General features: G+C 47.2%; 1 protein-coding gene across 32 annotated transcripts in view; it reads left to right on the forward strand.

The window, feature by feature from the left end:
* The window catches only part of CNIH3 (cornichon family AMPA receptor auxiliary protein 3), a 153991-nt gene that overhangs the window by 127680 nt on the left and 14082 nt on the right, over positions 1 to 12229 (forward strand). For 31 of the 32 annotated variants that reach the window (XM_061382343.1, XM_061382329.1, XM_061382344.1 and 28 more), the window contains one exon: positions 8557 to 8669. In XM_061382343.1, coding sequence (XP_061238327.1) covers positions 8557 to 8669 — 113 coding nt within the window. Of the gene's footprint in view, positions 1 to 8556; positions 8670 to 8891; positions 10703 to 12229 lie in introns of those variants that run through there. The other variant, XM_061382358.1, reaches the window with a different exon arrangement.

Genomic DNA, 12229 nt, shown 5'->3' on the forward strand with positions numbered 1-12229 from the left:
CTCAAACTCAAGTCCATTGAATCAGTGATGCCATCCAACCATCTCATCCTCTGTCATCCCCTTCTCCTCCTGCCTTCAGTCTTTCCCAGCATGAGAGTCTTTTCAAATGAGTCAGTTTTTTGCATCAGGTGGCCAAAGTATTGGAGTTTCAGCTTCAGCATCAGTCCTTCCAATGAATATTCGGGGTTGATCTCCTTTAGAATGGACTGGTTGGGTCTCCTTGCAGTCCAAGGGACTCTCAAGAGTCTTCTCCAACACCACAGTTCAAAAGCATCAATTCTTCAGCTCTCAGCTTTTCTTTATAGTCCAACTCTCACATCTCTACATGACTACTGGAAAAACCATAGCTTTGACTAGATGGACTTTTGTCAGCAAAGTAATGTCTCTGCTTTCTAATATGCCGTCTAGGTTGGTCATAGCTTTTCTTCCAAGGAGCAAGCGTCTTTTAATTTCATGGCTGCAGTCACCATCTGCAGTGATTTTGGAGCCCAAGAAGATAAAATCTCTCACTGTTTCCATTGTATCCCCATCTATTTGCATGAATTGATCAGACCGGATGCCATGATCTTAGTTTTCTGAATGTTCAGTTTTAAGCCAGCTTTTTCAGTCTCCTCTTTCACTTTCATCAAGAGGCTCTTTAGTTCCTCTTCACTTTCTGCCATAAGGGTGGTGTCATCTGCATATCTGAGGTTATTGATATTTCTCCCAGCAATCTTGATTCCAGTTTGTGCTTCATCCAGCCCAGCATTTTGCATGATGTACTCTGCATAGAAGTTAAATACGCAGGGTGACAATATACAGCCTTGACGTACTCCTTTCCAAAGTTGGAACCAGTCTGTTGTTCCATGTCTGGTTCTAACTGTTGCTTTGTGACCTGCATACAGATTTCTCAGGAGGCAGGTCAGGTGGTCTGGTATTCCCATCTCTTGAAGAGTTTTCCAGTTTGTTGTGATCTACACAGTCAAAGGCTTTGGCATAATCAATAAAGCAGAAGTAGATGTTTTTCTGGAATTCTCTTGCTTTTTCTATGATCCAATGGATGTTGGCAATTTGATCTCTGGTTCCTCTGGATTTTCTAAATCCAGCTTGAACATCTGGAAATTCATGGTTCATGTATTGTTGAAGCCTGGCTTGGAGAATTTTGAGCATTACTTTGCTAGTGTTTGAGATGAGTGCAATTGTGCAGTAGTTTGAATATTTTGGGGCATTACTTTTCTTTGGTATTGGAATGAAAAGTGACCTTGAAAACTCACGTTTTCTAGTCCTGTGGCCACTGCTGAGTTTTCCAAATTTGCTGGCATACTGAGTGTAGCACTTTCACAGGATCATCTTTTAGGATTTGAAAAAGCTCAACTGGAATTCCATGTCCTCCACTATCTTTGTTCATAGTGATGCTTCCTAAGGCCCACTTGACTTTGCATTCCAGGATGTCTGGCTCTAGATGAGTGATCATACCATTGTGGTTATCTGGGTCATGAAGATCCTTTTTGTATAGCACAGGGGTACTATATATATATATATATATATATTTATATATAGATTCAGTTTATAAATATATATATGTTTCCCAGGGGGTGCTAGTAGTAAAGAACCTGCCTGCCAAGTCAGGAGATGTGAGAGATGCAGGTTCGATCCGTGGGTCGGAAAGATCCCCTGGAGGAGGGCATGGCAACCCACTCCAGTGTTCTTGCCTGGAGAATCCCATGGACAGAGGAGCCTGGCAGACTACAGTCCATGGAGTCACAAAGAGTTGGACATGACTGAAGTGACTTAGCACAGCACACACAAATTACACAGTGTGTGTTTGTGTAATGTATATATGTAATATATATGTTATATGTATATAAAACACATATACTCTTTTCAGATTATTTTTCCATTGTATGTTATTACAAGGTATCGAATATAGTTTCCTGTGCTATCCAGTCGGTCCTTGTTGTTTATTTTATATATAGTAGTGTATATCTGTTAATCTCAACCTCCTAATTTGTCATCCCCACCCCCCAATTTTATGGTGACTTTAAATTACAATTCTAATTGCATTTTTATTTGGCCAAGTTGCATATGTACCAGAGTCATCTGCTTTCCCCATAAAAATCCTGGATAAACATTGATGCAGAATCCAGGAGGTCAAACAGCTTGACGTGCCAGCATCATCAAATAGGCAACACTCCAGTTGGCCCAACCCAAGTCCGAGCTGTTGGGATGTTCCTCCTTAATTGTGCCATCTGTGGTTGGGATGCCAGCCCTCTACCGGAGGGAGCAGAGGCTGCAGGGAAGCCTTGCCTCTGCGGAGGCTGACTGGCGAGTCTGGGCGGCCCTCCTCGGCCCGTCTGGTGCAGGCCCTTGCCTCCCTGCTGCGGGGGAGCACCCTCTCCAGGAGAGCTTTGCTGTTGTTGTTCAGTCACTAAGTCTGTCCGCCTCTTTGTGACCCCATGGACTGCAGCATGCCAGGAGAGCTTTACCCAGAGCAACTAAAGAGAAAGTGCCTTCCTTTGAGTAAAGGGACTAAGACAGAATAAGGTTTCCTGACAGTGCCTGGATGCTTTTTTATAGTCTTCCAGTTTAGCAAAATCCCAGGTTCCTGAGCTGCCATCCTGTGCCTCTTATCCTGCAGTCTCCTCCTCCTCATGTGAATTATGTGCACGATGGTTCATATGGGGACAATTGGAGAACAGATCCCCATGCTGGACATTATGAGAAGATTGCCTCCGCCCTGCTCATCCCAGAAGGGCATCTCTGTTTTAGGGCCAGTCTGGTGTGGGCTGGGCAATCAAATGAAAGAGACATTATCTTTTCTTCTTCTTCATAGTCACTGGCTCCTGGGGAAGATAAACCTCAGGACAGACACACAGGGAACTGGGTTGTTGTTGAAAACAGGCGAGGACTGGGGCAGGCTGCTAAACAGCTGTGGGTTTTTCTTCCCATTTGGTGAAGCTGGAAGCTTGGTTTAATCAGAGAGGGGGAAGGTCAGAGGAGATCGGATGGAGACTCAAGAAACTAAATTGGGTTCTGGGACATTTCACTTGACACGTTACCTGCCTGAGCATGGCAAATAGCTCACATGTGACCATTAACAAAGATAATGATCACTTTCATCTCCACAATGACATCTTTCTTTCTTTGATGTTTCTTCCGCCTTGAGAGCACTGTCACAGGACACCCTGAGTCCCTTCTAGCAACTTTGTCGGTAGGTTGCACATGTTGGCATTTACAGATGAGGGAAATAAGCTTTTCTCAGTATCATACCGTCGATCATTATGTAACTGGTAAGAATTTATATAACACGTTGAGATAGTGGGCTAATATTTTTAGCTCAATGTGATCACAGCAGAAAAGCTTATTGTCTGAGTCAACAGGGTTCATTGAAAGATGGGTGGTCTCATAGCTGACACTCCCTTCAAGCTACACGCAGCCCTGGGACCTTCCCCGTGGCTTCTGTGTCTTGGCTCTTAGGGTGTTTGGCCCTAGCCAGGCTTATCCCAGCCCCTCAGAAATCCTGCCCCACTGGGATGCTGGTGGGAGCCAGGAGTGCATCCTACTGCTAGGGATGCTTCGTACCACCTCTCCACCTTCGCCATCTCCTCCTCCCCAGTCTTAGGGAATCCACTCTCTCCCTAGGGAGCTTCATTCCTTTGCTTCAACTCCAAGCATTCCCTCTCTCTTTTCTCTCCCTTTAGGGGTTAGAAGAACTTCTCTTCCTGCCCCCAGGCCCTTCTCCACCACAATGAAATAAGACAGACATCGATACATTATTATAGTATTCTCCCATCATGAGTAAAGGTTATTCAGTTCAGTTCAGTCGCTCAGTCGTGTCCGACTCTTTGCGACCCCATGAATCGCAGCATGCCAGGCCTCCCTCTCCATCACCAACTCCCGGAGTTCACTCAGACTCACGTCCATCGAGTCAGTGATGCCATCCAGCCTTCTCATCCTCTGTCGTCTCCTTCTCCTCCTGCCCCCAATCCCTCCCAGCATCAGAGTCTTTTCCAATGAGTCAACTGTTTGCATGAAGTGGCCAAAGTACTGGCCACAGCTTTAGCATCATTCCTTCCAAAGAAATCTCTGTGGGCTAAAGCAGCTAATGAATGGATACATGAATGAATGAGATGATGCTTAAGTAGAAAGAAAATAAAATTCCTGGGGAAAACAGGTGGTGGATGAAAGTTTAGAGCTGAGCCGAGTGTGGCACATATAGGAAGAAGAGGTAGCTGCTCTGCTGGACAGAGCAGTGTCCAGGGACAGAAACCTGCTAGAAAGTTCTTGCACCAGCCTTGGGAGAATGTGCTGGGGCCCATTCTCCAGTAGGGGAAGTAGACCAGTAGGGGAAATTTAAAAAGGGAGAGCAAATCCAAGTGGCTGTGAAGAAGAAATGGCAAGATTTGGAAACTGTGGGGTGAGAAATGGATAAGACAGAGAAGCCAGAGATGGCTATTGTTAGCAGAAATTGGACGTTTAGGAGATAAAGTTTACAGGTGCTGGGAGGAGATTGAGCTTTCAGCACCAGGTGGTTGCAAACTATCTGGATGGAAGCATCTGCCAGGAACTGGAAATTGAGGACTAGAATCTGGGCAGGGAGTCAGGATAGGTGATCCTCATCTATCCATCCTCTTAGAGGCCATGGAAGAAGCTGGGGGTGGTGGTGGGGGTGAACCCTTTGAGGTCTTCACTGACAAGTGTCTGAGCTTTGCTAGTGTGCTCCGAGAACTTCACCTGATACTTGACCTCTGCGAGCATCAGGGCAGGGTGGAGTGGCAGGAGGCTGTGCTGTCATTGTACTCTCATGACCAGCCCATATGCTGCAGTTTATGATGGCGACACACAAAGGCTGCAGCCCTGGGGGATGAGAAAGCTGGGTCCCAGCAGGGGGGGAATAAAATGAACATTTACCCGGAACTTGGCTCGCATCAGGCCTGGCCTTAATCCACTCAGTGGTGACTAAGTAGCCTTTTAGGTGGGCTTGTGAAGAACCCGCCCAGGTGGTGACTGTCACCTCTTTCTTTTGTCCCATCATTTCCTGTTCCTGGAGGGCTGACCTCTAGCTTCCTTGTGTGGTTAGGTTTTACTCATCCTTTCAAGTTTCCTGGATTCCACCTTGATGACGAAACCTTCCGTGAGCCCCCTGGTTGGAGTGAATTGCAGTCTTTACAGCAATCTCACAATACCTGTATTGAGACCACTTATTTAGTATTTATGACTCTGTAAAGCAAGGCGTAATGAGACAGGAATTCAATAGACTGGGGCCTGTGTGAAGCAGTTCCTCTGTTTGTTGTATGAAAGAATGAGATTGGCACCATTCAACAGCTTGTCTTATGAAGGAAACAGTATTTTCCATTGAAGGGGATGACTCAGGATGGTGGGGGGACAGTCAGTGCTCCCCTCAGTGTTCCTGTAGTTGGCCCAGGAGGTTCAGGGACAGTCTTTGTAGAAGAGTGAGATAAGCAGGGTTGGGATGGGGCAGCTAGTCCAAACAGCCCACACGGAAAATAAGCATTGTGCCCACTTGGTGATCATTCAGCCCCTGCCTCAGTGTACCCAGTGCTGGTGAAAGCAAGGGCGGGCTGCTCATCAGGAGGAGTCACCACTTTGCTCTTCCCACTGATTACTCATTCTGTACCAGACAAGATGGGTTAAATGATGCTATGGTAAGAAACAGCTCCCAAATCTCAGTGGCATAGAATGCAGTACAGTGGTTAAGACTGCAGGTGGATTGGAATTCTGATCAGGGAACTAAGATCCTGCATGCTGCATGACTTGGCCAAACAAACAAACCAAACAACCATAAAAAACAAAACCAAACACCCAACAAAAACACAAACCAAACCAAACCCTCCAAACTGCATTTCTTTCTTGTTCATGCTGGGTGTCCATCCCTGGCTGCCCCAGCACCTCTCTCCTCACTTATGGCTTCAGGATGATGGAGGACCCCCCACCCTAAGTGTGTCTTGCTGTGTCATAGGGGAGAGAAAGAGACCCCAGAGTGCTTTGTCTTGGCTGGTAAATCCTCCAGCCGATTCTGCTCACAGCCCTTCAGCCCCACCCAGTGACATCCCAAGGGCAGACGCAGGAAGTGTGAGGGGCGGGGGCGGGGGGGTGGGAGTGGAGGGGAGCCGGGGTGGGGTTGGGGGGTGGGGGGCAGCAGTAACGCCCACTGTGCAGGTCCGGAGCACGTGGCCTGGCCAAGGTTCAGTGGGTCCAGGAGGAACAGTCCCCGCCACAGAACAGGGACCTCCTGGGGAAGCAGGAGAAAAACAGTGCGTGGACATAAAGGGCACCCTGCTGTCCCACCTGTAAGGGTGCTTGCAGTGTCAGGCAGAGGCAGCAGGGAGAAGCCACCAAGAGCAGCGCGGATTCTCAGCTTTTATCCCCTGTGCACCCAGGTGGCCTCCATTAAGCAGTTCTCCTCCGTGTGGTGACAGTGACGAATCCTCCCTGCTCAGAAGGTTGCAGCTTCCACTATAAATCAAGCTCCAAAGAGAGAAGCAGTGATGGTGATGAATAGGGGGGCCTGTAATCAGTCGGAGATTTGTCACTGGAGCTGCAGACGGGGATGATCCAGGCCCGTGGTGGCTGTCTCTTAACATGTTAATTACCTCGGCATAAGTGTCTGAAATTGATGATTAAAAAATGAAGAGATGTAAGTAGTAGAGGTCACAGCCACTGCCCCCTGGAGCTGGCAGGCTGAGAACTGGAGGAGGGAGGAGGGGGGTTTTCTCTTTAAGCAGGAGGAGGTAAGGAGGAGCCTTGGCTGGGCACAGATGGGGTTGGTAAAGATGGCTGCAAGGTCCTGGGAGGAGAAATGATGGGACATACCCCCTCCTACCAGATGGTCCAGGCTCACAGGGGCTGGCTGTGCCCAGTTCCCCCGCTGAGGTCACTGCTGGCTCTTGTAAGTTGATTCTAGGATTACTGCCTGAGAATTATAAGATGTGGGTCAATGCAGTTCATTCTTCTCTGGACTTGAGAAGAAAGAAGATGCCACTTACAAAATGCATTTCTTCCACATGTGCCTCTGCATGTATTTATTCCAAATGCGTGTCCCTCACTATATCTGTCATCTGGGGCAGTTGGCTAATCTGACTAAAGTGAGAGACGAAAGAGACCGAGGTCGTGTGCTTTCCCCCAGATGGGACAGTTAGAGGCAGTTTGTTTCCCATCCAGAGGAATTTTGGTTTGTGGCCACAGGCTGCACACCTGATGCCACCCAGCCATGCTCCAGCCATGTGCGCATGGTCAGTTCAACTGATTTTGTCAAATACTTGCTAAGTCTCTACTAAGTGCAAAAAAGCACTGTGCAAATGGAGATGAGAAAAGAATAGAAAATAGAGTTTGGCCAGGACAGTTTATAGACTTGTGGAGTAGATCCTGGAAGAGATCTAGGTGTGTTGAGAGGTGGGAGGAACGTCATGACTCCATCACGGACCTGGAGAACCCCCTGGGTGAGGGTCAGAAAGCATCCTGTGGGGCTGAGACCTTTAGGGAGGAGGGGACAGTGTGGTGGGATGGGCAGAGCTTCCATTAGAAAGTGGTGTTTGAGACAGGTCTTGAAGGATGGTTAGACTATGCTAGCTGGATCAAGGCATTCGTCATGGTCTAAACAATGCCCAGAGACTAACCACCCCCCGTCCCGACATAGATGTATACATTCATTAAATACTCATTCATTAAATATTTATTCCTCTATGAGTGAGAAAGATGGTGCATTTATATCTCTGTTTTAGGGTTTCCTTGCTACTTGCTTGGGTACCAGATTTCTCTTTTATAGTCACTTTGATTTCTGTTTCAGCTTTACTTTCTGTTAAGATGTAACCACCCTTAGGAGGGGGTGGTTCACAGTCGTTGAGCTCTTTTTACCATTTATACCAGTGTGGGTAGATTGGGGTTGGGAGGTTTAGTCTTCCTGCTGGTCACCTTCTACCATCTGATCCTTCTTGATCTGGACCAGACTCTTTTCCCTCTGGAGGCTAAAGTTTCCCTCTTTTATCATTACATGTCGTTCCTTTCAGGTTCTTCTGGATCCATCCACCATCAAGCAAAATGCCGTTTCCCCAAGTCTCCTTTATTTGAACTAAATAGTTGGATACAACTGAAGTGACTTAGGACGCATGCACACATATTAATATTTGCTTTAGGTTTGTGAGTCTCTATATGTGAAACAGGAGCAGGGCAGTTGTTGAATCACTGAAAACCCTATCAGTGTTCTTCCAGTGGGTCCTGCCCGGGGTCAGACATCACAGGGGCTGGATGGCCTCTTCTGCTTCTCCCAGGGGGTCATCCATGGGTGACCCTCTGAAGCAAGTGCCCTGTTCTGGTATGTAGGGTGCTGAGGGTCTCTGTCCATTTAGGGCTAGGTATAAAGCATGGCTCTGGTCACATAAAGAGGAGAACTTACCAGAAATGGCCGGGGGCAGTGACTCTGTGATGCTGTGAGGGGGTAGGGGCTGTGTGTCATCAGCATGTTGGAGGCAGTATCCAGGCAGACATCAGATGCTGTGGAGGCCGGAGTGGGACTTCTCCTCCCTCTCACTCAGGCCTGTGTCTCTGCTTCCTCTTCAGCTGGTGCTGCCAGAATATTCCATCCACAGCCTCTTCTGCATCATGTTCCTGTGTGCTCAGGAGTGGCTCACCCTGGGGCTGAATGTCCCTCTACTCTTCTATCACTTCTGGAGGTAAGTCTGCTTGGGACTGCTCCATCCTTCCCTTTCCTGCTCAGGCAGCCTGCCATGTAGAGATGACATCCCCCACATGGACCAGCCAGCTGTGCCTTCCTCTCACCCCTTCCCAGGTTACCCTTACCCCAAAGCCTTCTCTGCAAGTTGCTCTCAGATAGCAGTCCAGTAAGGGAAGGTTCTTCCTATAGATTCAACTAACCACAGCCTCAACCCTCACAGATCAGCATTAAAGGCTTATATGCAGAGTACATCATGAGAAACGCTGGACTGGAAGAAACACAAGCTGGAATCAAGATTGCCGGGAGAAATATCAATAACCTCAGATATGCAGATGATACCACCCTTATGGCAGAAAGTGAAGAGGAACTCAAAAGCCTCTTGATGAAAGTGAAAGTGGAGAGTGAGAAAGTTGGCTTAAAGCTCACCATTCAGAAAACGAAGATCATGGCATCTAGTCCCATCACTTCATGGGAAATAGATGGGGAAACAGTGAAAACAGTGTCAGACTTTATTTTTTTGGGCTCCCAAATCACTGCAGATGGTGACTGCAGCCATTGGAAGGAAAGTTATGACCAACCTAGATAGCATATTCAAAAGCAGAGACATTACTTTGCCAACAAAGGTCCGTCTAATCAAGGCTATGGTTTTTCCTGTGGTCATGTATGGATGTGAGAGTTGGACTGTGAAGAAGGCTGAGCACCGAAGAATTGATGCTTTTGAACTGTGGTGTTGGAGAAGACTCTTGAGAGTCCCTTGGACTGCAAGGAGATCCAACCAGTCCATTCTGAAGGAGATCAGCCCTGGGATTTCTTTGGAAGGAATGATGCTAAAGCTGAAACTCCAGTACTTTGGCCACCTCATGGGAAGAGTTGACTCATTGGAAAAGACTCTGATGCTGGGAGGGATTGGGGGCAGGAGGAGAAGGGGACGACAGAGGATGAGATGGCTGGATGGCATCACTGACTCGATGGACGTGAGTCTCAGTGAACTCCGGGAGTTGGTGATGGACAGGGAGGCCTGGCGTGCTGCGATTCATGGGGTCGCAAAGAGTCAGACACAACTGAGCGACTGATCTGATCTGATCTGATCTGATAGCATTATTCACAGTAGCCACAAAGTAGACAAAACCAAGGCTTCCCTGGTGGCTCAGCAATCTAGAATCCGCCTGCCAATGCTGGAGACATAAGAAATGTGGGTTTGATCCCTGGGTCAGGAAGATCCCCTGGAGAAAGAAATGGCAACCCACTCGTTTTCTTGCCTGGAAGACCCCATGGACAGAGGAGTCTGGCTGGCTACAGTCCATGGGGTCGCAAAGAGTTAGACACAACTCAGCGACTAAAAAACAACAACAACAAAGACACAACCCAAATGTCCATCAAAAGATGAATGAACAAATGAAATGTGAAATATCCTTACAATGGAGTGTTACTGAGCAATAAAAACCAATAAAGTGCTGATACATGCAACACCGTGGACAAAGCCTGAACATATTACAAGTGAAAGAAGTGAAGTGAAAGTCGCTCAGTCATGTCTGACTCTCTGGGACCCCATGGAAATTCTCCAGGCCAGAATACTCTTTTCGACCCCATGCAATTCCCCAGGCCAGAATACTGGAGTGGGTAACCTTTCCCTTCTCCAAGGGATCTTCCCAACCCAGGGATTGAACCCAGGTCTTCCACATTGCAGGTGGATTCTTTACCAGCTGAGCCACAAGGAAAGAAGCCAATCACAAAAAGCCATTTATAAGAAATGTCCGAAATAGGCAGGTCTATAGAGATGGAAAGTGGAGTGGTGATTGCCAGGGGCTGGAAGGGAGTGGGAGTGAGGAGTGACTGCTGATGGGTACGCTATTTTCTTTTGAAATTGATGAAAATGTTCTGAAATTAGATACTGGTGATGTTGTACAATGCTGTGAGTATGTTAAAACCCACTGAATTGTATACTTTTAAAAGGTGAATTTTTTGGCATATGAATTATATCTTAATAAAAATAACCCACCTACCAGATGGGCTACATTTTCTGGGACAGTTCTGATTTTAAATGTTCTATTCCCTGCTAAGACCATGCATCGGATCATATGATTTGGGCTTTTTGTAAAAGAGAATCACCATATGGGTATAGAAGGTGGGTTGGGGGTGGGGGAAGCGTATACCAAAGTAGTAAAAGATGCAATTGTACAGATAAATGAGCCACACTTTTGATCCCCCACAAACATTTAATCATTGTCATCATACCATACAGTATAACCTGTATTTAGTCACGTCTGGAACATTCACTCCTTCATTTAGCAAACATATGGAAGACACACTATGGGCCAGACATTGTGGGGGATTCCAAGATGAATGTAAAATATAATATTACCTTCAAGGAATATATACCCTAGTGGTGGAGGGAAATATATTCTTACCAGGTGTATGAGGAGCATGGGTAGAATGTAGAGGAATGGAGGGGCAGCACTGGGAAATCTGGAAAAGCACATTCGAGGTTAAGGGACTAGCCTGTGCAAAGGCTCAGAGGTAAGAGAGCTCCTGGTGTTCTGGGGAGCAGCGGTTGTTCAGTGTGGTTGGCTGTGGGGTCCTGAGATGAAAGGGAGCAGAGATGGGGTTGGCAGCTGGGGATCAGGTGTGGAGGGTCTGAAATGACTTGGCAGGAAGTTGGAAACGTTTCTTCTGTAGGGAATGGCTCTCTCTCAGGAGCTTTCCAGGAGGAAAATGACATTGCCGGATCCGATTTTTAGGATGGTGACCCTGACAGCAGCGGGAAGGCTGGGTAGGAGGGTGAAATTTTAAGGACGAAATCTAATTAGGAGGTTCTGGTGAAATTCCAGGTGGAAAGAATGAAGGCTTGTCCCAGGTAATGGAAGTTGGGATGGAGAGAGAAGAGGGGGAGAGGTCTGGAGAGGTAAACTGGACATAATTTGGCCAATAATTGGAAACAGGAGGTGAAGAAGAGGGGGCGTGTCAAGGCTGGGTTGCTAGGAGGTGACCAAGAGCAGGATGCAGGTTTAGGGAGGAATGAAGATGATTCAGTTACATACGAAAGTTCTTTTATGTAAAGGTAACCTACTAAAAGCTACCCCACGTCCGAGGTCAGGGGCAGAAGCCAGGAGGACCCCATGCCCGAGGGGAGGCAGCCAAGAGGAGCTACCCCACGTCTGAGGTCAGGGATTGCACTCGTCTCACACGCTAGTAAAGTAATGCTCAAAATTCTCCAAGCCAGGCTTCAGCAATAAGTGAACCATGAACTTCCAGATGTTCAAGCTGGTTTTAGAAAAGGCAGAGGAACCAGAGAACAAATTGACAACATCCGCTGGATCATCGAAAAAGCAAGAGAGTTCCAGAAAAACATCTATTTCTGCTTTATTGACTATGCCAAAGCCTTTGACTGTGTGGATCACAAGAAACTGTGGAAAATTCTGAAAGAGATGGGAATACCAGACCACCTGAGCTGCCTCTTGAGAAATTTGTATGCAGGTCAGGAAGCAACAGTTAGAACTGGACATGGAACAATAGACTGGTTCCAAACAGGAAAAGGAGTACGTCAAGGCTGTATATTGT

The sequence above is a fragment of the Bos javanicus genome, chromosome 16 (genome assembly GCF_032452875.1).
Source record: "Bos javanicus breed banteng chromosome 16, ARS-OSU_banteng_1.0, whole genome shotgun sequence".
Taxonomy (NCBI): domain Eukaryota; kingdom Metazoa; phylum Chordata; class Mammalia; order Artiodactyla; family Bovidae; genus Bos; species Bos javanicus.